The following is a 27,097-nucleotide window of genomic DNA, read 5'->3' as shown; positions in this document are numbered from 1 at the left end:
AGACTCCGCCCCAGAACCCTTAAAGAGCCAGTTGGCACAAGTTTCGGCGGAGGGAAGAGCCGTGTCCGGTTGTATTTTACAGGCAACCTTTGATGCCGCGGATAACGCTGGGAGATTGATAGCAGAAGGAACTGTTATCAAGAGATACGCTTGGTTAAGGCAGTCTGGATTCAAAGCTGAAACCCAAGCATCATTGTTAGATAAACCGGTGGAGCCGGATCTGTTGTTTGGTAAGGCGGTCGAGGACGCGCTGAAAAATGCCAAGGACGAGTATGAAACACTCAAATCCCTAGGCCAACTAACCAATAAACCCCCTAATCAGAGAGGGAATGGCAATTTTTGTCGCCCACGCGGCCAAAATTCCCAGAGAGGATCGAACTATTCCCAGGGGCAGGGTACACCGTGGAGCAATAATAACCAACAGTCTACCCAGGGTTACGGCAGGGTTAATAAGAGGACGCGGAAAATGTAGAGGTAGCCCTAGTAGAGGAGGCGGCACGCCTCCACCAAATCAGTGACACTCCGTCCAGGGTCCCCTCTCACGCAACCCCAGTAGGGGGGACGCATTTCCAACTTCACCCAAGCTTGGGAAGGGATCACATCAGACAGATGGGTGCTGTCCACAGTATCCGCAGGGTACTGCATAGAACTGTTGGAGCATCCCAGAAACCATCCTCCACGACAAAAAATACATTCCTTGGACCACCAGAAGATCCTCCTCGAGGAGATCGTCAATCTGCCAGCAAAGGAAGCGCTAGAACTCGTCCCGGGACACCAGGTAAACAAGGGTATTTATTCAACTTGCTTCCTTGTGCCAAAAAAGATTAGACAATGCGCCCAGTATTGGATTTACGGCCTGCAAACAAGTATGTCAAGCCCCAAAAGTTTTGCATGATTACTCTCCAGGAGGTAATCCCCTTCCTAAAAAAGGGGATTACATGGCAACATTGGACATGAAAGATGCCTATTTTCATATTTCCATGTTCTCAGCGCACAGAAAGTACTTGCGCTTCAAGGTGGACAGTCGGCACTACCAGTTCAAGGTACTGCCCTTCGGGATAGCTTTGGCTCCAAGGGTATTCACCAAGGTACTGGCGGTGGCGGCAGCACACCTACGCAGGGAGGCAATCCCAGTGTACCCTTACCTGGACGACTGGCTCATCACGGGGGAGACCCCAGTAATTTGCAGAGCAAACATTCAAAGGACTATCGACCTCCTCTTCGAATTGGGCTTCTCAATAAACGAGAAAAAGTCAAGTCTGGTGCCAAGCACATCCAAACAGCTCCTAGGAGCTATCCCAGACACTCAAGAGGGGTTGACCTTTCCTTCCGAGGAAAGAATTCGGAATATACTGCTGCAAATTCCGCAATATCAGTCCAGTCGCCAGATAACGGTACGCAAAGCAATGCGTTTGCTGGGCATGATGGCGTCATGTATTTACCTGGTCCCCACGCGCGCCTGCGCATGCGTCCCATGCAGGAATGGTTGGCGAAACAGTGGTCTCAGGCAAGTGGTCACTGGGACGATCTAATGGTCGTTTCGCCAACACTTGTACAAAGCCTACACTGGTGGACAAGAGAGAATCTGTCCTGGGGGAAACCCTTTTACGATTCCGAGATACAGGCGTTAGTCACTACCGATGCATGCCTGACTGGGTGGGGAGCGCACCATCTCCACCACACAGCTCAGGGTCTCTGGTCGCACTCAGTGCCCAAGAATCACATCAACCTGTTAGAGTTTCTGGCAGTATTCAGAGCACTTCAAGCGTTCGAGCCCTACCGATAAATCTGTCTGTGCAAATCCGGACGGACAGCACTACAGCCATGTTCTACCTGAACAAGCAAGGAGGGACTCGCTCGCCAAATCTGTCCAAGCTTGCCCAGAAAATCTGGATATGGGCACTCGGACGGAACATCTTCCTGTCATCGCAACATGTTCCAGGGGATCTCAATTCCCTAGCGGATGCTCTGAGCAGAGACCCCCTCCCAGAAGAACACAAATGGTGTCTACACAGAGAAGTCGTAGAAGATCTCTTCTCTCAGTGGGGTTTCCCCACTATAGACTTATTCGCCACAAGCGAAAACAGACAATGCCCAGGATTTGCATCCAGGTTCCCCCAACCAGACTTCCAGGGGAACGCCCTATGGATGAACTGGTCAGGGATGTTTGCATACGCTTTTCCACCAACTCCTCTAATCAGGAAGGTGGTCAACAAGATGAACAGAATCGATGACGCTCGTCCTAGTTGCTCCCATGTGGGCAAGACAACCGTGGTTCCCACACCTACGCAGATTGGCGGTGTGCGAACCCATCAAACTTCCGGGCTGGTACAACCTACTGTCCCAGCACCAAGGTCAAACAGTGCATCCTCAACCCAACTCGATGAACCTGGCAGCATGGCTTCTGAGGTCATAGAGTTCGGACATCTCTATTTACCACAGAGGTGTATGGACATCCTAAAGGAATCTAGGAAACCTAACACGAGGCACTGCTACTTTGACAAATGGAAGAGATTTGTTATCTGGTGCCAGAATAAACAAATCAACCCAGTTGATTGCACTCCTTCCACTATTGTTACATACATGCGCCACCTGCTGGACGCAGGACTGGTTTTTAACTCACTGAAGGTACACCTGGCAGCCCTGTCAGCATACACCACTTCCCATAACAAGGTGCCGTGGTGGAAAGTACCAGTAGTTAAAGCCTTCATGGAAGGAGTAAAGAGACTTCACCCTCCTATTTCAAACCCACCACCAGGATGGGACCTTAACGTGGTGCTATCTAAGCTCATGGGCCCCCCATTCGAGCCCATGCACAAAAGCAGTCTCAAACACCTGACTTACAAAACGGCCTTCTTAGTAGCAATTAAATCTATAAGAAGAGTCAGTGAAATTCAGGCTCTTTCAGTGCAAGATCCCTTCTTTACTATCCATAAAGATAAACTGGTTTTACGCACACACCCTAGGTTCTCACCTAGGTTTATTTCAAAATTCCACGTGAACCAGTCCATCGAGCTTCCGGCTTTCTTCCAAGACCCACAAAGCTCGGCTGAGGTGAAACTACACACACTAGATGTGCGAAGGGCGGTCCTCTACTATGTAAAAAAGACCAGACCGCTAAGGAAAACACATCAGCTGTTTGTCTCCGTAGCTACAGGCAGAGAGGGGGATTGCGTCTCTAAAGGTGCCATCTCTAAGTGAATTATTAACTGTATCCAGCTGTGCTACTCACTTTCTGAAGACTCTGCCTTTCACGCCTAGGGCCCACTCTACAAGAGGCATTGGGGTCACTCTGGCTTTCATTGCAAATGTACCCCTTGACACCATTTGCAAAGCAGCTGCTTGGAGCTCTATTCACACTTTTACTCAGCACTACTGCATTGACAATCATTCCAAGACAGATACACACGTGGGACAAGCGGTTCTAAGACATTTATTTGCTCATGACCCTTCTCGCATCCCACCTCCTTCTTCAGGTACTGCTCGCTAATCTATGCACACCATGTGATCTAAGCAGATTCCACAAGCCTCAGAAGGGATACATTACTCACCGTAATCGTATTTCTGATGCTTGTATCTGCTTAGATTCACATGCTGTGCATAGGCCGACATCTAGGGGAAGCTGCAGAGTATTAGTTTGTTTTTCGAAACTCGAAAAAGGGCGCCAACACTGGGCGTGCCAGTAATACTATCCCTAGTGTGACGTCCACTGTACCCATGATCCCTCACGCGTCTAGGACCCTCAAATTGTATTTTTTCTGACATGAGGTAGCATGAGGAGTAGCGCGAGTACAGATAATCCAAGCAGATAGCTAGAAAGGTAAGACTACAAGCATCCATGCGCCTTCTCTCAGAGGGGAGGAAGGCTGGGTCGCATGTGAATCTAAGCAGATACAAGCATCAGAAATACGATTACGGTGAGTAATGTATTATATATATATAGTCTTTTTGTTTTTGTTTTTTTTGTTTTCTCTCAAATTAGGAGTATACTGGGTTTGTCTAGATGGGAATATTGTGGCACTCTGAAAACTAGGAATGTCAGACAATGAGTTTACTGGGGCTTTGTCAATCTGAGAGGATTCTGGTATTGTGAAGGCCGGACATAAGCAGGAATTTTGTTAAGAAGGAATATACCTGGTGATTTAAACCGGCAATTGTAGACTTGTTAAACTGAATATACTGCAGTTGGTATACTAGAATGATCCAAATGGGATAATGTAAACTGTGAATGTATTGGGATTGTGACTGCACAGCTTGTCTGTGCTAGAGTTGTGTACTGAGTTATTGTGCAATCTATTGCCATAGCTCATACTGGAATTATTCTGGTATTGTCTAGAACGAAGATCTATTAGAATTGTGCAGACTGGGAACTGTGATGAATCGACCATGATTCCTCTGGAACACCTGGCCTGGGGCCCCTGTCCTGTGGCACAGGAAAGGCAGATGCTTAGTGATACTGACTCTGCAGGTGGTGTTCTGCGGGTGGATAACATGATGGGGCAAGGGAAGCAGGTCAGGAAGAATGGGAAACCCCTTTATTTAACTTACCCCGAAACCCTAACCTTCTGATGGCTTATTGCAAAATAGAGCAAGTGAGAAAAACTAACTTTGTCATTAGGGACTTCTGGTCCCATCATTCCCCAAGTACTTGGGCGTGGGCGAGAAAGACGGCTAAAGAGGAACAATGTTGCAGGAGTGGTCGGATCCTTAATGGGAGTGACCCACACCTGAGAGACTGGGAGGCTTAAAAGGTCTCCCCATGTGCAGGCCATTGTTGAGCAGAAAGAGCAGGCAGAGCAGTGCATGCCGCCAACGCAGAAGCTGGAGCAGGGAGAGGACACCAGGACCACTGTTAAGGAGAAGACAGTAATAGGTCCTGAGAGGGTCTGTGCCTCCAGAAGTCTAAAGAATAGAGCTTGTGCAGTGCGAAGTGAAAGCAAGGGAAGCTTTTCTAAGAGGCTGTCTCCAGTAACTGAGAGCACCAGGAAGCCTCAGGAGTGAAGGAAGCTCCTGCTTTTGAGTGGCAAGGGCAGCGGCAGACCAAAAGTAGCTGTTTGCCGGTTCACCTGCGAGCAGCGAGTGGATCGGATGCGCACATTTTACCTGGTGTGTTCACCAGTTTGCAGTCACGCCAAAGCGCTCTGAGACCGCTCGCGTGTTCAAGGCAGGCATTTTACTATTAACACTTGTGTTTGAGTGAAAGCGATATTAGAAGTACTTTTGATTCTCAAACTATCGGAAAGCAACAAAAGTCACATTTTTTAAAGCAAAGTATGTGACCACCGCTAGTATAAACACACATTCCCAAAGGCAAAGAAGAAACTGAATAAGACCATGTCCATTTCAGTATTTGGTTACTTGTGCAGTGGGGAAACGAAAGTAGCAAAAAGGCTGCCCTTCTGCAAAATGTTATTTAGAAGGTGAGGAGTATTATTTGCAGAGGAGCATTGAAGAGTACCAATGTGACCGTTTTCCCGGAGGAGTTGTTAAAAGTGTAATGCTACAATACTGAACATTGTTAAACCGTTGATGAGCTATTCTAAGTTGTTCACCACAGAAGCACTTACTATTTTGAAACGCTGTTTGGGCAAGCAGTATACCCGGATAACATCTGTGAAGCAGTAGGTCTGGCATGGGAGTAAACCGGATGCGGTTGAGGTAGCAGGCCTGGCATGGGAGTGGACCAGGTGGAAGTTGATGAAGTGTTGTAAAGGGGTACTGACAATTTGTTTGTGGTGCTGAAGAAAGAACTGCCTAAAACTGTTGTCGATAAATGTCCTTTCTTAAGAAATACTAATTTGTGGCAAATCACCCTGACGAAGACAAGTGTTTTTGATGAACTACAAAAATATCCTACATGTGAAGGGGATAATTCAGAAGTTTGCTCTTGCTGAAGAAAGGGAATCTTCTTTTCTTTTGTTAAATCATTGGAGTGTTGGAACTTTCTGTTGTCAAAAACTATATTGGAACCTTCTTCCGAACCAGGATTTCAATTCTTTTGGCACTGTGGTGCAGAACCCTGCTCTCATCTGGAGAAGGGGAATTCGCCCAAGTTATAAATTGACAGTTATTGTATTACTAATTTAACAGTGATATCTATACATATCTTCTTGTTAACTTTTGAACTGCCAGACATTACCATATTGATTTATTGTATGTAGGAGTGTGAGGGACAGATATCCTTTGTTAGAATGTTTTCTTTAGTGTATTTTAGGCAGCGAAATTCTCATCCGGGGGGGGGATAGTGCATTTATCCAACCTTTCCATTTAATAAAATGGCATTTTTTGAAAAACCTTCACAAAGTTGTCTGCCATACATTTCTGGCCCCTCACAGAACATACTGGCTACTTTGACCATCAAGTGTGCGTACAATGAGAATGTGGTCCTGGTGTTTCGAGGATGAGTCGTCAAGCAGGGCTCCCTACAATAGATTGGTTGCCTTACAACCTATCCCAGAACACGCACTGGCAAAGCACACTGGGAATTTGCCTGGCACTGCTACAATAGTACTGCCTGGCTCTAAGTTGGTAACACCTGGAAAGGTGTGAGAGTACCATGGGCATATTATGTCTGTGCTTGGTAAATGCCTAGCTAATACCTATCCACTAGCCAAAACTGTTGGCTTTGCCAAAGCTGGTTTTTAATATCACTTCAGTTCAAGGAACCTATATGATGAGACACTGATTGCTTTTACTTCAAGTGGCCCAGGGTGCACTTGGCTGCAACATTTGTATAACATATGAAACTTCTTTTCAGCATCAATTAAGCCATTTGCGCTCAGAAGACTGCTTAGAAATGCTGCTTGATAATAACGCCTGATCAAGCTAGTTTAAAGAAATCCATGGGAGTGTATGCTTTGGGTGGGGAGTTGTGGATAGTGGGTGGGAATGGCCATAGAGTTTAACATGGCCAAGGGCTGATCAATGGGGTGATAATTGACCAAATAACATCCGTAGGCTGAGTGTCCCTCCACATTCCCATCTCCCTCCCATCTGTTTTCCCAATGCAATTGTTTTGACTGCTAGGGGCGCTTAAGCACAGCCCTATGTAGAAAACTTCAAAAAACATGCGCTTGAAGAAAAGCAGAGTCTACACAGCATTTATAGATTGCTCAACCTGTTAACCTATTCGATTGGAGGTTACTGTAGGAATAACTGGGAAACCCCTTGGCGCAAACTGCCACCCAGTGACAGTGACCCATGAGCTCCTTAAAGGCTTCTCTCTGCTCATTTGAGAGGGAGAACAAGGGAATCGTGCAGGGAACATAATGACGATAGTTCTGTCGAGCAACTGTGCTTTTTTGGATATGTAACATTCAGGTGAACATTTCCCAAACGTTCTAATTTCTTCTACACAGGATGTATTGAAAACCTAAGCATCTAAGTGATGACTCTGTCCTCTTGGCCTTAAAACCCAAAGCTCTCGGAACAAGTCTATCACCCACTGAAGACATTTAAGGATACAAGTATTTTTTTCAAGTGTAAATAAAAAAGTGACATGGGCACCATCGATGAAGATAAGGCAAGGAGAGGGCTTTTAATATCTGCAACAAAGGCCCTAGAAAGATACAAAACCTTAGTTTTCATCTTGATTGCAACAACAAAAGGAAAACTTATTTGTCATACAAAGTTGTCTGCGCAGAAGCTACGACCAAAGGCATAGCCAGGTTTGCCATGGAGCTGAGGTGATGACAGATTATCCAATTATCGTACATTCAGAAATTGGCTCACAACCAACAAGGGCCTGAAATCTGACCACTAAAGATCAAGCCTAACCCTTAGGAAGCAATGGAAAAGCCTCCTACGGATACCGAAAGCTACTGTGACTACAGTCTTGCAGGCACAATGTGGCTGTATGTAGATTGAATCCCAGTGAAGTAAATGGGTAATACATTGAGTGGCTAAAAGAGCAGGATCCAAAAAAACCAACCTAGTATACAAGAGCTGGGACGAAGTGTCTCCATGCCACCACTTGCCCAGAAAACCAGCCTGGTATATAAGAGCTGGGAGGAACGAGTGTCCTCAACCCACTATTGCTGGGAGGAAGTGTCTTCAAGCCACCACTTGCCTAGAAAACCAGTCTGGTAGACAAGAGCTGGGAGGAACGAGTGTCCTCAACCCACTATTGCTGGGAGGAAGTGTCTTCAAGCCACCACTTGCCTAGAAAACCAACCTGGTATATAAGAGCTGGGAGGAACGAGTGTCCTCAACCCACTATTGCTCGGAGGAAGAAGTGTCTTCAAGCCACCACTTGCCTAGAAAACCAACCTGGTATATAAGAGCTGGGAGGAACGAGTGTCCTCAACCCACTATTGCTGGGAGGAAGAAGTGTCCTCAAGCCACCATGAGAGGAACGAGTGTCCTCAACCCACTATTGCTGGGAGGAAGTGTCTTCAAGCCACCACTTGCCTAGAAAACCAACCTGGTACATAAGAGCTGGGAGGAACGAGTGTCCTCAACCCACTATTGCTGGGAGGAAGAAGTGTTTTCAAGCCACCACTTGCCTAGAAAACCAACCTGGTATATAAGAGCTGGGAGAAACTGGTGTCCTCTAGCCACTATTGGCTGGGAGGAACAAGTGTCCTCAACCCATTCAAGAGGCGGGAGGAACAAGTGTGCCCATTCCACTATTGGCCCAGAAAAACAGCCTGGTAGACAAGAGCTGGGCAGAACAGGTGTTCCCAAACCACCAATTGTCCAGAAAAGAAATTCTAGAGGTGTAGTCGGACACTTTGACCTTCCATTTGAAATGTGATTTGCCAAGAACTAGCCATATGGTAAAAGGCAAACAAAAACACACTGGACGGAAGCTGTGCTCTGCTGAGGACTAAGGAATGTCTGAAATGTAGAGCAGTTGAAAGGGGACCCTTTTGTAAACAGTTTTGAGGATGCAGCCTCTGCAACCCTGGCTAATCCAGGTGAAAGCGCCTTTCGCCTTGGCGGGAGTAATGATTGGACTCGCCCACATTTAATTTAGACAAGACCAGCTTGCTGAAGCAACTTTCTCATGTCAGGAGGGAGGGTAATGAAAAAAAATAGAACAGGTCTAGACATTAGCTTGTATGTCCCTCTGAAGAAGGGCATGCTAACCTACCTCACGTTGGTGCTTCAAGAAAAAGGGAATGCACCCTTTTTTCTTCAAGAGACCTCTACCCAGAGGTTACCCAGACCCACCTCCAGAAAGCACAATAATCTGAAAAAACAAGTATATGGGAACCCTGCAAGCTAAGGCCCACAACATCAAGAACACCATTGACTTAGAGATTTATGATGCTAATGTGGCAAAACGACAAAAGGCTTATGGTGATAAGGTAGCTGTGCTCTAGGGAGGCCTGAAAAATGGTGACATGGCCATAGGGCTGTAAAATCCAAAGCTAAATGCTTGAGGACTCATTCCTGACAGCACATCACAGATGTGAAATCCGATGACATATGTTGCCCGGGATCAGTAAGCTGACTAGAAATGCCAAACAGTGCACAGATCCCATCTCGGTATGGGATGATGCAATGCCAGTTTCCATGGGCCATGCCGGTAAAATGGAAATCCACCAGAACGAATGGCAAGAAGGACGTTTTGACAATAACCACTCATAAATCTATGGAATACAGAGTCCTGTGGAAAGAGCTACGGGGCAAAGCAAGGCTGAAGAAGTATCAACTTGGAGCCTGCGTATAGACACTGAATTCTACAATCTAGCATTGTAGGTGTCGCAAGTAATATGACCTATTTTCACGTCTTGCAGGCCACGTGGCTGTGCAATATAACTGCCTTCGTATTTTTGTATTTGGCACATTCTATGCAAGCCATCAAGCCATTTTTCGTGCTTGAGATGCTCTGAGAAAACATTAAACATTTCAGCATTTAAACTTTTGGGACATAGGTTTTGTTTCACATTGCAGGTCAGCCTGTAAGCAGAAGGAAGACAAGTTAAATCACTACACTGCCACCGATAAGGAGTTGAAAACGCATATGGTAAGGGTGCAGAAGTAAGACCCTGATACAGAAGGGTCATGGCGGTTGGCATATACTTTTACGCAAGTGAGAAAATGAAAAGAAACCCCTATTTTGCCCTAAGAGGGGTTTCCCTGTCTCAACCAAAATTACTAGTGTCAGTCAGGATGCCAAAAGCAACATTCCAAAGTCCAATGTTGGAATCCTAGCTCTGCCCCTCACGCTCTGTTAAACTAAACAGGAGGTCTTCCTAACCCAGAAGAGTGACTCCTTTCCCTTGGACAAAAGACAGTTCTGGGTTTATCAGTTCAAGTGATTGGGGGCAGCGGGAGAATGTTTTCTTTCCCCATCCTTCCTCTGGCTTCTGGTACAGTTCATCAACTGCTGAGAGATGTCTCCCTTCCCCAGCCTTCTTCAGGCTTATAACACAGTTCAACATTTGGTGGGGAGATGTCCTCTGTTCCCCAACTGGCCCTTCTCAGGCTACTTCTGTCTCTGGGGTCCTCGACACTGGTTGGTAGACCTGGTTCTCTTGAACCAGGCACTGCGACGAAGAAGAGTGGCTTTGATGTTCCTCCAAGTTGTGGTGGGTCCTTGACCCTGGTTGGCAAACATGGTACCCTCCTACCAGACACTGACGAAGAAGAGGAGTTTGGATGCTTCTCCAAACTCTGGTGTGCCCTGGACCATGGTTGGCCGACCTAGTTTCCTTCTCTAGCAGTTCTTAGTCCCAAGCACTGACTTGGTTTACTTGCTTGCCAAGTTCTGCGTTGCTCTGTATTTTTCTCCAGTTCTTTTTATGGTCTCTTGATGTTAAATGCAGATTTGGTTTACTTCCCTGCCAAGTACTGTCTCCATATGTATTCCACTCAGATAGTTCTTTGTTTTTTTTTATGTGACAGCCCTGAGTTGCCTTCTCTCCAAGTACTGCCACAAAGAAGATTAGACCTTCTTGTTACTTGATATGTCCCATTCCGTATTCTCCTTGTTACTGTGTCTTGGTAAAGGTTCCCTTAGTGTCATAGATGGGTTATCGTCCCTCCACTTTTCATCTACAAGGTTTTGCAGTGTTTCCTGCACTCTGGGGATCAACCATACATTCAGCCACCCACATACCTGTAGGGTCTTGGCTGCAGACCTCTGGTCGGTCGTGGGCTTCCCTATGTCCTTCTCTGCTTCGCCAGCACTCTGGGGATCTTCTCGGCTTCCTGCAGTGGATCCATGGCTTCAGGCCCACTTTGGCATCTCCCTCCTCACCATACAGTGAGTTCCTGCAGTGCTGCGGCCGCTTTCCGCAGCCATCCTCTCGTTTTGCTCAGTGGGTCTGGTGGAGACCGCCCCTTCAGCATCTCTGTGCCTGGGTCTGCTCTTGTGGCCCTTCTCTCCAAGCCTCTGTCCCTCTCGCGATTCCTCTCCGGAGCATGTGACATTTGGCTAAGTCCGTTGTCAGTTTTTATGTCTGTTCCCATGAAGGTCTACAGTTGAAAGCTAGACCTTTCAGGTAAATTCATCTGAGTGATCCCTGCAGATCCGCGCCTCTTCCTCGTCTGTCCTTTGTTGTTTTGGATCTTTATGATAGTTACCTCTATTCTTCCTCGTCTCATTCCTTTCTACTTCCTGTATGTTATAGAAGTATATGGGATAGGAGGGCAGGGTATCATGTTTTCGCACAATATTCGTCACTGGTCCCACAAGGGGCTTTCCCTCCCATGGGAGGGGAGGTCCCATGTGGAACCAGTGATCACCTGCTGAGTACCACACCCAGGGAAACTATCGGGGAAGCAAGGTCACGGCCCTGGCGTTGTGGGAAGGGGCTTCCCTATGGAAGCAGTGACCACCTCCTGGGATACGTCGCAATATACTAACCGGTTATTAAATGGTTTGGTGTAAACCGTGGTGGATGGCGCTAATTTAAACTTAATTGGGCATTGAAATCGCTGCATGTTGATCGGGCTGCCTGGGAGATGCACAGAAAAATGTTAGTTAAAAATCACGGAGATTGCTTCCAGCAATAGAATTTTAAGCATACCTGTACATATGTTTAGACTGTGCGAGATGAAAGTGAGAACATACCTTGCTTTCAAAGCATGTGATTTTAGAACTTGCATTGTAATATTGCCCTAGATTACCATGGATAGTTTATTATATTCAGCAGTGTTGTGAAATGTGCCTTTCAAAAAAATGTATTCAAAGCACTATCATTTCAAGTTATTTTCAGTGCGTACCATTGCATAACGCTTTATGGTTGCGGATGTCTTGCTGTGTGGATCAGGTGGTTGTTAAGGACTGTGCCTCAAACACATGCTTGTTCAATCTAGTGACTTTCAAAATGAACTTTTTTCTTTTATTTCCTTTGCTAGACAAACATCCATCTTTGTTTTTATTACTCATTTAATTCTGCAAGCACCATTTGTTGAAGTCTATGGGGCGTTGAAAGCTAGCACGTTGCACCATCGCAGCATAATATATTATTACCCCAAAAAATGAAATGCAAGTGGTCTCGTTTATTGGCCTTCTGCTACTATCGGTGGCCTCGCTGCGCATGGTTCTGTAAGGAGAAAAAAAAAGCAATAAATGGGACAATTGGGTGCAGGATAGAAGTCCACGGGTCCTTGGTGCAATCTACTTTCTATTGATTTGACGGAGCAACTGAAGTATGTTATCCATGGGGGAAAGCCCTAGATCTGATGGACAACAATGCTTTGGGCCTGGTTAGCTGCTGATGTCGGAGAGCGCGACAGGGCTAATGAAGGAGAGCTTAGTCGTGGCTTGGTTAGTGTTGATGTGCTAATGGTTAGGCATTCTGTGGGGGGGTTTGTGTATATAGTGTAATGTGGTAAGAGATTTTATAGGGGAGTATGTTAGTCAGGGGAAGGTGGGAGTAAACCTTACAAGGCAAAACAACCTGCACCTTTGAACTGCTACCCCCATGCTTTTTGCAGACAGGTTCCATTTCTCTAGCCCCCAATTCTCTTCCTCTCCTTCCCTGTAAATAGATACATTGTAGCACTTGAGGAACATATAAGCCTTTGTGAGATTGCAGAGGAGGGAAAGGGTTGGTGTGGAAACTGACATTACCAAAACTTGCTAAGGCTTATGGGAGGCAAGAACCTAGGGTTCAGTGGAAGGGCAGCTTGAAATGCGAGGACCAGTCACCCATTTCACCTTCCTTAGTATGTTGGTTATCAGGCAGAGAAAAACCTCAAGCCTTAATCTAACCTGCTCAGGAGCTATACTCAGTGGCCTGAAGGGACCTTTGCCCGTTGAGGACAGGACTCCTCGGGGCATAGCAAGCCATCTGTGAGGCATTTATGGTTGGGCCAGGTTGCAGAATCCCTGTTCAATTTGCCCAGGCTTCTACCCTGCTGTCTTTCAAAAGCCCCAAACCTTTGCCGTACAGTCCAAAAAGAGCCCATTGTCTGCTACCAACAGCCATAACTCGCCAGGTCTTTACGGGGGACTAGGTCTTTGGTTTCAGTGATGCTGCAATCCTGCAGCAGATTCTTCACGATGAAACAAGGGGCAGAAAAGATTGCGGGTGGAGTGTGGTTTTCTCCGACCATGGCCATGTTTTGACGCGGTAGAGGAAAATGGAAAAGTTGATGGCTTGTGTGGCATGTAGAAGAGCCTTCCGCAGGAATATCTTGACAAGAGTTTCACACACAAGCAAGAATATTTAATCTTATGAGTTTAACTGAAAATGTCATGTTTTCCAAGCCCAGTTCAGTTTCTATAGCCCCACTCAGATGCTACCTGTGTTCTGAAGCACCAACTGAGTCTCAGTGAATGAGTCCTAGAACATTGTTCAGTGGCGGTACTTTTAATTTTATTTTCATTTAAAGGTAAGCTTAGTATTAGAATGACATATGTCTTTTCTGCGGGGAGTTTACGAGCCCCTTATGGTATTCTAGAGATGTCTGCTATGTTTATGGCCCCAACTGATGCTCCGTCCAGGCAACACATTTTTTGCATTTTTTGCTAAGCGCTAAATAAATCAATTATCGAGTTTGGCGTTATCTTGTTGGTTACTTATTGCAAGTGCACTATCATCAGAGTCTTCGCTAGGTGGCGCTATTAAGGGGTAGACAGTAACAAAAAAATATGTTGGGAGGATGGAAGGGCACGGAGAGGCGGGTCCACAACAGCAAGCAATTGTGGCCCGACGTTGACTTAACTGTACCACGTTGGCCGCTTGTAAGACCTTCACTGCTACCTTTTAGGAGTTGCCTTCAGCAGGTGACGCTAAGAGCAGAGGGAAAGGCTTGATGGGACATTGCGGGCACCATAAGAGGATTGACCACTTGCTTGTAAGTTCAACATTAGGCAATTGTGCTTTGGCAGGCAGCAGCATTGGATGCTTGGAACATCCCCGCTATAAATTAATGTGTTGCTAGACAGAGCTCTATGGAGAAAATGTGTAAGGAGACAAGGAACCACATTTGCATCTTGATGGAAATGAGGACGATTGACTGCTTCAATTTCAGCAAGTATTGTCATGGGGAACAAATGTGCTTTTTGCTAGTCTGAAGTCTATTCACGTTTGATGGTAGCGTTTTCGAACTTGGGAATAAATAATACATCTCTGCAATAGTCCTGGTGCCCAGTGGCAAGGGTGGGGGGGGGGGGGGAGTGAAAAGGAGGAAGTGGGTTTGTTGGAGTAAGATGGTGTGCATTCTCCTATTGCGTGACCTCTCCTACAATCAGAGTATTCATTATTGATTCTATCCTTTTCTTAAATTCACATGCTGAATTTTTCTGAAAAGGGTGCTGAATGTTGGTGTGACTAAAAATGAAATGGTGGAACCAGTCCTAGTCTATGAAATGTGAGGAAGAAACTGTTATCCAGGACGATTACAGGCTATTCTCATCAGCACAAATGAAATGTCAGCATGTTTCAGCCCCAATTCAGGTAACACCATGAGACACTTCCCCAGGACAGAAAAGTTTCAGTGTTTACAAGGATACAGAACAGTACAGCGTAACCTAAAGACAGCCACTGCAGATTTGGCTGAATTCCCCGGTACAAGGGCAGTTATAATTTAATAGCAGTAGGTGGTGAGCTGTGTCCTTAGACATTGGGGCAGCAATTATAACTGCAATGCTGGTGGTCACAAAGGTTGACCTCATTGTAGGTTGGGCAGAGAACAATGCTGTGACCCGGCCCTGATGCAAACGTATGTTGGAAGTCTTTTGTGTTCTTGTCAGGTTATTAGAGTTGATCTAGCTAGGCAAACGCCTTTTAATTTGAATAACCTTTGTGTGTTTGTCAGATACAGGTCTGAATGGCTTTCTGTGTGGTGACTCTGAGCAAGGATGTAGGTTCTGCTCCGAGTGCACTATCTGCGTCCTGGGTGCTTTGGCAGTCGTCCTTGTGCAGTCCACAATATATATTTTTCACCTATATTTGCCAAATCTAGACCATTGAACTCTCTGAACGATTTCACTGTCTCGGTTTGCAGCCTTTCTTTGGTCTGATAACTTCTGTTTTTCTCTAGCCAGAGTCCTTTTTATATGTATAGTGTGTATAACCTGTACTTACTGTAAGATCATTCTCCAAATGATCTGTACAGGTTTTCTGATGAGGCTTTCTTCATTGTGTGTACCGTCGGCCTTGAAACACTAGGAGCTTAGCTCAAAGTCGTAGGACACACAAGACAAACCGTTCGCCATCTCTCCCTGAATCCGAGCGGCCTTGTGATCACAAATCCATTTTTTTCCCCCCTCCAAATAAATTAGGTTTAACCAGTGTGCCAGTTATGACTGACAGTAGGAGTACATGCTGTCATTTTGAGTGCTTTGGTTTGTCGCTTTCCATTACCTCCATTTTGTTCAGAGGTACCAGAGGGGGAGATGATGAAGGGGAACACTAGTGATAAGCGAGGGTGGAGCTCATTCCATGTGCTAACCCTCATGCGCTCCCACCACCTAACCTGAGTAGCATGATCCCTTGCTACTTAACCTCCATATGCTGAGATCTCAAGCTCTCCTCAACCATTCTCTTCCCAGTGCTCCCTGCCCCACTTTTCACTCATTCACCAGTCCTTCTCCTGGAACTCTCTTTAACACGGTCATCAGACCCCCCCAGCCCCCGCTCCCAAATGTTTTACGATTAGGATTACCTGGAAAAGACATGCTATTTCCTGAGAGAAAGATGCCTCATCCCACATGAGCTATACGTGCATAGGTAAATATTCTGATCTGTGTATATGCCCAATTGCTTACTTTGTATCCTCTTTCACCATGTCCTGCGTTCCTCTTTCAATGACTGGGTGACTATATCCACTGATGAATGTTCTACTTCAGTGTAATGCACACAGACCTGGCATAGGTCTGCCAGAATATATGCTCTCGCGTACCGAGCATCTTGCCAAAGCTGTTCTTATGCTGCTAAGAACTGAAAATAATGTGACTGCTAAGTCCGACCTCCGTTCAGACACTATCTCATTGCAGTGTTGAACTCAAAGGACAGGTCTAGTCTTTGCAGTTTGCAACACAATTAGCTGGACCTCTGGCAGTATTACGACCCCCGCCCCCTCCAACCTCCCCAGGTAATCTTCCAGGCCATATCTGACTTTGGTCTTCAAATACATGATTGTGATCTGCCTTAGTCCAGACTTGGCCAAATATTGTCTTACCTAACCCACTCCACTAAATATTTCAATTATGCACCCATGCGCCAAAGAACACCTTACATGATGCCAACCTCTGTCCACCCTGAACTATTTTCCTATCCTATGGCATTTGCAATGCGCCTATACACAAGTGTTTCAAGGCGCGACGAGGCAAGGAAGGGGGAAAAGAGGAAGGACTGAGACAACGATCTTACTAGGCCAAGTGACCTTGGCATCATGCAAGTGCAGGGGAGGGTGGTAGGGAAAAGTGCCAGTGGAAAGGGGAGGTGGCAGTGCTGTACATGGGATCAAATATATAACAGAAAGTGTGGCCAGCAGGTGGCAGGTGCAAGCAGACAGCAGATTTCCAAAAGGGCAGGTAGGGGGACAGTAGGGTTACGGATACAGACCCAAGTGCAAGGGTTGCCGGGTGGCAGTGCGGGTGAGCAACTTAGTGGGTAGGGACCTGGGCCAGAAATCAGAGGGTAGCCAGGTGACCAGTGCAGTATCAGCCAGGAAATCAGCAGGAGAGGAAGAGAGAAGGCAGAAGCAAAGAGGGAGATCTTGAGGTGCTTCCGGAACTGGATATGGTTCTCCTCGAGTTTCAGAGAGGCAGGGATGCTGTTCTAGATGGAGGCCACAGCCGAAGAAAGAGATCTACCACCAACTCGTTGCTTGGAGAAGTGACTGACCCTGGAGTTGGAGGAGCGAAGAGCTCGAGTAGGAAGGTATTTACAAAGAAAGAGTTGGAGGTATTGAGGACCCAGACCCCAGAAGTCCTTGTGGACAATAGAGAGGCTCTTGAACTTAATAATTGCAGCCACTGGGAGCCAATGCAGAGATTTCAGTGCTGGAGAGGTGCAATCCCTGGGCTTGAGGCCAAGGACAGGCCTCAAGTCCTGTTCTGGATGAGTTGCAGAGGGCAGAGAGTAGAAGCAGACAGGTTTAGAAAGAGGCTGTTGCAGTCAGCCTTGAGAGAACCAGGGCTCTAGACACAGTGAGCTTCTGGCGGAAGGAGAGGAAAGGAAGAATACCTCTGAGGAGGTCCAGTTGGTAGTTTGACTTCTGATGTGAGTAGAAAAAGAGAGTTGGAGTCGAAGATGACCCCAAGGTTCTTAACCTCACAGGTGGGAGCAGGAAGAGGGACAAGGGAGGCAGAGATTGAAAGGAGGATACAGGTGTAACGATGAGGAGAATCTGTTTTACTAGCATTAAGGCAGAGATAGTTGGTGGCAAACCACTCCTGGATAGCAGACAGTCAGAGATGAGAGAAGAGGTGGCAGAGGGGAGCCTGAAAACGAAGTGAGTGTCGTCTACATATCACTGAAAGTTGGAGCACAGAGCGGTAATGTGGTGGGTGAGAGGTGCCAGGTGTTTGTTGAACAGCCAGGGAGAGAGGTTAGAGCCCTGGGGAACACCACAGGTAGGGGGTGAGATGGAGGAAAGGAAGGACCCACGTTGTACGTGGGAGGGTTGATCATAGGAACGAGGTCAGACAGGCCAGGGACTGATCGGTGATATCCAGGTCATCACAGAGATGATTGAGCAGAATGGCATGGTTGACCGTGTCCAAGGCAGAAGAGAGATGGAGTAAGATGAGGACAGAGGGGAGATTAGAATCAACATTAGAGAGCAGGTCTTCACGGATATTCAGGAGAGCAGTTTCCATCCTTCCGGCTGCTCCTAAACCATATTGATGGTCATGAAGACAACCAACAGATTCAGTGTGAAGATTAAGCTGGGACACGGCCAGCTTTTCCAGGAGTTTGCCCAGGAAAGGAGTGATGGAGATTGGGCGATAGTTGGCCCGGCAGGTGGGGTCAGCTGAAGGTTTCTTGAGAAGAGGGTGCACAAGAAAGTGCTTCAGGGGGAAGGGAAGGCTCCAGTGGCGAAGGAGTGGTTGCAGAAGTCATGTAATTGTTTTCACTGGAGTCCAGCACCCACAGGAAATCCAAGCCCCCAGTCCTCCGCTGCAAAGATTTAACCCACAAGCACGTTAGTGTGGTATATCTCTGGGCACTGCTAATATGTGTACTCTTTTTCACCAATGTATTCCCCGATCGATACTTAAGGACTGTCTGGGCCTTTTGGCTCATGAGCACACCCCCTATCTTCATTGGAGGAAGCACACCATCAAGTAGCTAAATTGCTGATCAGTGCTCGCAGGGTGGCTTTAACATCTTGCGTCACTGTGGAATCGAACCTGGCTGTATACCCGCACACCAAACACGTATATTCAGAGGGTTTTTCTAATATGGACTTTCTGCCGCCGCATAGACAGTGCAGGACCGCCAGCAGTGAAGACTGCGCCCTTCCAGGCCAAGCAACCAGAACCGTAAATGAAAGAGCTTTCAGCCTCATAGCATTACTGATAGGGGGGGGGGGGGAGACCTGGGTACATGCAGGAAGTCTACCACCCTGTTGATCTAAAGGTTGAAAATGTGCATTTGGTTAGCCAATTCCCCTCACCCAGTTGCGTTATGAGCTCATTGGGCAACAATAGCCTCAAGTTAGTAAGTGTGATGAACATATAAATGGGGCGCACATGTAGACCCAGTCACGTTCAGGAGACACCTAAGGTGAAACCATATATGTATGTGTGTGTGTGTGTGTGTGTGTATATATATATATATATATATAATGAACCGTTGCGAGAATGAGTGGGAGCGGTCACTGAGATCTTGTGAGTAGGAGTGGTCACTGCAACTCGCGAGTGGTCACGGTCACTGAGATCTCGCGAACAGGAGTGGTCACTGCAAGTTGGTAGGTGTTGAGGCCCTGGACACGCGAGTGGGAGGTCACTGAGATGCACAGTGTTCGTTTTGATGGGCCTGGCAAGCTGGAACGGGTGTAAAGTATCATATGGGTGAAGACCCTCCTTTTATTTATCGGGGGCCACTCACGAGGGACTAGTCAAGTGACCAATGAAGTGTTCTGATAATGAATACTGCACACTAAATCACTTTCGCTACTAACCACACTATCTCTGTTAAATCTGTTATACTTTGTGAGATTGAGCATATTAGTTATGCAGTCAGATATGTTTGTGTTTTAATATTGGTGTATTACTAATTGTGAATACATTTTGTTAATTGAAATATTAGCATGTCCACACTTGGATGGAATTGTAAATGTTGGCATGTCAACACTTGGATGGAATTGTAAATATTAACATGTCCACACTTAGATAGAATTGTGAACATTAGCCTGCGTCACATCTAGATGGAATTGTGAACATTAGCCTGCGTCGCATGTAGATGGAATTGTAAATATTAGCATGTCCACACTTAAAATTGTAAATATTAGCATGTCCACACTTAGATAGAATCCTGAACATTAGCCTGCGTCGCATCTAGATAGGACTTTGATTGAAGGAAAGCATGTCCGCGCCTAGATGAAACTTGAATGTTAACATTTGCCACACTTAGAACTGTGAACACCAGCCGTCGCCGCATCTAGACAGGATTGTGAAGGCCAACAAGTGCCACACTTAGACAAAACTGTGAATGTTAGCATGCCAAAGGTCAGGTAACCCACTAACCAATATAAGCTCAAACTCTGCATACTTATGTCACTCAAAAACTCACACAACCATCTCTCGCACCACAAGCCGCACGCACTTCGCAACACTGCAACAACACATAAGCCGGAGCAACAGCACACGCGGACTGACACCGATCCAATACCTGCACCAAAGCTCAGCACCCGGTGTATACCGAGTTGAAGCTGCCAACAGAACGCCACTCCTCTCACTATCCTACTCCCTCTTCACCTTACTAACCCATTCCACCTTATTGTTTGCAGATCCGCCAGAGCGCCTGGGGACCAATTCCGTTGGTGACGGTGCGCGGTACAAATACCTTTTAACATTTTATCAGTTTTTTGACTGTTGCCTGATCGCAAACGACAGAGAGGTGTGTACTCTAGTTCTCCGACTACTCACTATCCATACCTCACTGTGTTAAAGGGTGGGGTAGCCTGTACTCACTCCTGTGTGTTTTTCAGGCTGGAAAGGTTGTCGAGGACGCCTTACAGAGGGTATTTTTACTGAATTCCCCAGGTGTAGCTTCCTGGTGTTTCCTTTTCTACTTGGGAGCACAAATTAGACTAGTACTGCTCCCTGCCCCTAACCTCCCCACCCCCGCCCCCCAAGGCTTTGTGGGCGATGGCTTGATCCGGAATTCTGTATGTGCTCCAGAATGAGCGCGTGGGGCCCAGCTTTGCCACTTGGTAAGGTTATCATTTCATGATGTCCTTTAGAATAGATAATGGGTGTCAGTAGAAGTCTGCGAGTTCCACCGAACGTATTCATTGTCGCTTGCATCTGCTCTCCAAAACTATGAATTCCAGAGCAGATTTAGCTGGTGGTGCTCGCATCAGCTGACCCACTCTAGTAATCGATGGGTGATCATTATAGACCCCTTTATCCATGCTTACTGCCCTCTCATTCCCTATGTTCCACCGGAAAGAGCACAGAACACGTGTTATTGATCTGCACAGAATTTGATACCATTTGGCCTCGCTGAACCTCCTATGCTGCCTCTAATGGCGCTCCTTGTTTGAGAGGACATCCTTTGTGTATTGGAACACCTTGCCTTCTGTATGTTGGATTTCATGTCATGAAAAGGTTCTGTAAAGCCATTATTTGTGCATCCTTGCAGCCCTCGCCTAAAATATAGTGTCTTTTACACTAATCACACACTTTTATTTCCTTTGCAGCAAAACCCTTCACTCGTGTGGTCAAGGAAATGCAGCTTCATCGCGAGGATTTTGAAATCATTAAAGTCATCGGCCGAGGTGCATTCGGAGAGGTAAGCCAAATACCCGAGCCATCTTGCCAAAGGTCCCTTGCTCCTGTTGGCCTTGTGTACGGGGAATGACGACACCGGAAGTGGCAGCTCCTTCGGCTGTTTTCCAGTTGGCCATCATTCCTTGACAGCCTTGGAGCAAGATTTAGGTTTTTTTGGTAGCGTGATGCAGATAAGCAGGTTGTGGCAGCCGTCCCTCCTTTTTAAATATGAAATGTAAGCCACTTTGTGTTTAGAATTTGCAATCCTGTTGCCTTATTGGGCTCTGGCCTTTAAGGTGTTATGCATCTGTGAATATATTCTGCCTCTGAGCGATGCCACAGGAATCTGCTTCTAATGGACAGTTGGCCGCACTGAGGACTGTGGAGGAGGGGGCGGCCATTCCTTAAAGTCGGACCTTCCCACGCAGCAGCTTGCCTGCATCGCCCTCATTGTATGAGTGGAAGCCCTCATCAGGAGTTTGTCTCCTCTCCTTTGGTTGGAGAGGTTTCCTTGGCCCGTAGCGTAGAGTTCCTACTTGGCTTTGAATCCTCATCATCTGCTGCCCGCTTTATACCACTCCAGCCTTATTCTCTACTGGCCGTTCCTGCTTGTGGTCTATCAAACCGCATGCATGGCTTGTCTCTCGTGATCAGGAGGCCCTTTTTCCGGTAAGAAAGGCAATGTTCCTAGGGGGTGCCTATACCAGCTGAACGTACACCCCGCTACACAGTGCCAAGGCCCTGTAGCCTGGCATGTATAAAGAATGCTCTCCGGTTCCAAGGCCCTGCATCCCCCTTTCTGTGGACTCTGGCTGTTCTGTCACGGTACGAGACTGTGGAGGCATCATGGCGTTAAGTAGCAATATTAAAGCACAACCGAAAGCAATGTTAGTGTAAGATTGATTCAAGAGTACATGAAGGGCATTCCATGAGGCAGTGGCCTGAGGAGACCAAGCTAGACTTTCCACATGCTCCAGCTGAGAGAAGGGTAGTAATAGGACAGATGTTTCTGACTTCAAAATAATGGAGGGTGTTTGTGAAGTGAACTGTGCCGATGGACCAGAAGCCAATGCAGGCATTCCTGGTTGCATGCTATGAACTTGTTGCAAAGGCGAATCCGAAAATCGCGTCGCCTCATGCAGACACCATCAGCATAACCATGTCGAGCTATGACAAGAGCATGTATAGTATGTAAGAAAGGGGGTTTTCTATGTAAGCCTATGCGCATTCAAATCAGCAGTCCTCACAGATTCCCAATCCTGTAATGGTTGTGAGGTACGCACCTGTTAGGGATTATGCATTGTTATGGTTTTATTTCAATGTATTCCACATTAATCATAAAGAATGAGAAATTCTTCACTTAGTATCATTCACTGTTGAACTTGTGCCCATAGTGACATTTCAGGTGAAATTGTCTTTCTTGAGTGCATTTTTCCAACGTTTCTCCGCTAGGAGGGGAGTGCTTTTTGTTTCGCCCTTCCTTGGGCTCTGTCAAGGCACTTAATACATTGTTTGGTGTGTCAAATTAGATTCATAAAATACAATTTCTGCAAAAAGTTTCTTGATATAACACACACATTTTATCGGTTCACAAATCAAGGGTTTTGTTTCCTGAATGAACAGACCTCTGTGGTTCTTTGATATCGAGTGAGAATTCCCTATTCTGGGGTCCTGTTTAAAAATGGGATGGCTGATAGGCCGATAGGTGAATATCGGTCTCTATGGAGCCATGCAGCCACTGACCTCCAATTAACTTGGACCAGTCGGGTATTAAGTGAATACAAGAACATAAAGCACTACAAACAGATCAACAGTGGGTAGAGCGCACAGACTGATGACATTCACCAGGAACCAAAAAAGGTACACGTGGATAGTATGTGTCTCATGGTGCAGGGATAGAAGAGGAAGCATCCTCCTGTGGCGCTTAAAGAAGGCAAACTTTGTCACCTGGTCAGGGAATGTTCCAGTAGACTCCTGTACACTGCCACCTGAAGTGATCCCTTGGCCCGTTTGCTAGATGGCACAGTCGGTGAGCTAGTCAAGCGCTTTTCATAACTATGCACCATTGTTTAGATGCATGCAGCTTTTTGCTGTGGAACTATTGCAGAGTTTGTCAAAGCAATCTTTGGCTGAACTTTAGATCTCTCTGGAGTCAGCTGGGGGCTGTGAAGTGATTACCCTCTATGCCATCTCCCGGAAAGCATCACTGTCTGCCAGCTGGAGTGATGCTCCCTCTTACCATTAATTCAAAGTATTAATACTTTACCACATAACCTCATAATAAAAAATGTCTACAGAAAAGGTACAGCCCATCACGCTGCAGTCTACGGGCCAGCAGGCCAGAAGTTCAAACTGCAATCCTCATTTGCAGAACTACTTCCCTTTGTGGAATTACATGGCTTGGAATTCCCTGGCATGGAAGCTTAATACTGCAGCTTCATAGTCAATACTAGAAAAGGGGGAAGACCTGCCTTCAGTCCAATCCAGACCCTTATCATGGATCCAGAGAAGATTTTGAAGTAGGATTATTTTATTCCATATTTTTCTGAAGTTGGGAGATAATGATTTTTAAGGATTAAAAAGGGAGTTATCATTGCCAGTGGGGGTATTTCTAGGTTTGGAAAAAGTACTTTGCGCCTAGTAATTCATGCAACCCGAAACATACATTTGACCTTTTTGAAAGCGCTTATTCAACCAGTAATATTGGCACTCGTTCCTGCTGGTACCGCTGATCAGAACTTACTTGGAGCTGTGTGCGATCCGGGGGTGAGAGCAGGCTGCAATGTCAGTTATTTTTTGTTGAGATTTTTTATTCCTTTCCTCTTTTGGAAGTAGTTTGGTTTCAGGGAGAAGCAAGGGCTGCAATGCACCTTTTCTGTACGGTTGTTGATCACGGATGTCGTCCTGAAGACAAACTAATCCTCCCATAGCTTGCGATTTCACACAGAATCCATGTTTTTAATCCACAATAGCTCTACTTCATGTGTACGACAGCAGTGTAAAGCAGAGGCCCTCCATACAAATGTACCATCTGAAATCATAATAAGTACTAATGTAGTTCATTTTTAAGAGACGTAGGTTATTACAAAAATAAAATGTTTCTCTTAATTGTTGAGGTATGTCCCCTGCCTCTTTGCCAGTGAATGAAGTGTTCCACCCAGCCTACGCTCCTCTGTTTGTGAGATGCTTCCAAGCCCACTGGTGGAGAGGAAGTGACCTCGGAGTAGGAGAGGAAGTGCACCTTGCAGATGCATTATTGCAGCAGAGAGGGAACCGAAAAGGCTGCATTTTCTTTTACTTTACACCAACTTCGTTACTTAGCTGCAAATCCTGCCCCACACATAGAAAAAGTACACCAAGTATTAGAGCTGCCCACATTAGTATCCGTGGTGCTAGCCCTGCTATCATTAGCAGTAATATCACTCCTGCTGCAAGCAGGTGTTACTTAGACTGCCAGGCCAACTGGTGCAGTACACATGTACTTATTTGACATAAACATTGTGTGTTTGGGAATGTGTATGAATGACAATTGGGGCCCATGATGTTTAATGCATAATGTGTCACATAAATGTAAAGTTTGCATGTCAACACTATATACAAGCTCCTTGTTCCCCCAGAGGTAGCTCCTGCTTTCCTTGTGATGCCAGGTACCCACAGCTGCTTTTATACCTGCTCATCAAATTATTCCAATATCTGCAGTAGGAAAAGTACTACCACTACTAGTGCTAGACAGTACTCCTAGAAGTACTACTACTGGAGTACTACTTGTTTCACAGCTATTACCAGTAGTAGGAACAGCAACATCACTATTCATCCCACTAGCATCAGAAAAAGCACACCTGTTCTGAGGCAGCATCAGAGTCAAAGGGTGTTGGACAGATGTAATAGCTGGTACCAGCGCCTGTTGACAGGTGTAGCCAGTGCTCCGGATAGGATTTTTGAGTGAGAGTATTTTACTCCCAATTTTTAGAATTAGAGTAAATTCAATTTCAAGAGAGTAAACATGATGATCCTCCTTCGCAAGGGAGTAAAACCTGCCTGGCAAATATCTCAATCTGTGCATAAAATTAAAACTTTGTTTGAAAACATTGGTGACAAAACAGCTGTATTTCAAAGTGGTTATAAATAATTTATTGCACCTGTAGAAAACATTTTCCCCACAAAAAAAACCTTAAAGATGCATACTACCCAGCTTCATCTTCGTGATTCTTGGGCACAAACTGTTAAGAGCTCCTACAGATTCCAGCTAGTTACATCGGGTGGTTCATAAATCAAGTCCCTCACTCTACCAGCATCACTTCTCTGCCTCTCGGGCTTACTGTTGCTGCCTGACACTACCTGCTTGACAGCCACTCCATGTTTTTGCTCCATCTCTCCTTCCCTGTGTTACTCTGTTTCCCCCGTCTCTCACTTCCTGACTCTCTTCTGAGAGGTATCGCATCGCAACACTTAAGGGTGAACTTAAGTGTTGCAATGCCACGTTTTGCTGTCTGGAGAGGCAGAGTGACAGAGAAACCATCTCTGCATTCTATTGTTGCCTTTTCCCTCCTGTATCTCGCTGTATCGGTTGATAAATCTCCTTTTCCTCTCTCATGTCATTACTCTGGCTAGATCTGTTTTTTCATGTTCTCGGTTGTAGTTGCTAATCCTTTTTTAATTATCTTTCTTGCACTGTCTCTTATGCTATTGGCTGCCCTTCTCTTGTCTTGCGTTTCTATTTCCATCTCTCCCCACCTGCCGTTGATCTGTGTTTTATTTTACTGTCTCTAAATGTCTCCTTTGCTCTGCTTCTATCCCTCACTCCTATTGTGCGTTTGTCGTATTATTAACTCTATTTCCCTTCTCACTTTCTTTGTTGCCTTATCATGTAGCTCATTGCTCTCTCCCTGTTTCTAAAATTCCTGTTTTGGATTGTCTAACATGTTATCTGTTAGCAGTCCTTGTGGGATGTGCTTGTTCTGAGCCATTACAAGTATAGCAGCCCAAAGGATATGGCTTTCCTGAGCCATCACAGGTGTAGTAGCCCGGTTGATTTGTGTGTTCTGACCCATTACAAGTAGAGCATCCCGGATTAAATGTGTGTGTTCTGAATCACTGAACATTTAGTAGTGCTTTTGGTAAGTCGAAAGTTAAGTCAACTCTGTTACAATTGAATGTTTCCTGCATCTTAAATGCATATGTATGATGCTGACTCATTAACTCGCTTATCAAGAGGGTTTGAACTAAAAGGTTACACAATAATCTCTGCAGCAGGATTAATGACCCACTGAGCTGCCTTTCTGAACAGGCTGTTGACACTGAAAGGCACATAGGGTTAGGGCCCTGGCAGTTCCATGTAAGGCTTGCCTGACATAAATGGCTTGTCAAAAACTCTAAGCCTGTTTGGACTATCCTACATTATCCAGAAGATTCGTAATTAAGTTTTGAAATGTGCTAGATTTATGGCAGCGGGGCACAGTAATCTGAAATGGGAGAAGCAGAAGTTTTGAAAAGCGCAAGACGTAGTAGAAGGGATCGAAGTATATGACAGCAATGCCATCTTCTCACACTGCAAGAGGTTGGTGGGAAGAGCGCAGACACTGCTCTTGCTCAATACTTTAGCTCACTGCAGAAAATGCCAACGCATGTTCATGCTTTCTTAACAACAGCTCTGTTGTGAAATGTAGGTACTGTCCCAAAACATAGCCCTGCTAACAAATGTGGGCACGATGCAATCAGCCCTGCTGTGAATATTTGGCATTTGCC

General features: G+C 46.0%; 1 protein-coding gene across 2 annotated transcripts in view; it reads left to right on the top strand.

The window, feature by feature from the left end:
- Positions 1-27,097, top strand: part of CDC42BPB (CDC42 binding protein kinase beta) — an 867,880-nt gene that overhangs the window by 93,384 nt on the left and 747,399 nt on the right. For both annotated transcript variants that reach the window (XM_069638111.1, XM_069638110.1), the window contains exon 2: positions 21,283-21,374. In XM_069638111.1, the coding sequence (XP_069494212.1) occupies positions 21,283-21,374 (92 nt within the window). The remainder of the gene's footprint in view (positions 1-21,282; positions 21,375-27,097) is intronic.

Source organism: Ambystoma mexicanum, chromosome 14 (assembly GCF_040938575.1).
Source record: "Ambystoma mexicanum isolate Mex_15411 chromosome 14, UKY_AmexF1_1, whole genome shotgun sequence".
Lineage (NCBI taxonomy): Eukaryota > Metazoa > Chordata > Amphibia > Caudata > Ambystomatidae > Ambystoma > Ambystoma mexicanum.
This window is presented reverse-complemented; position numbering and strand designations above follow the sequence as displayed.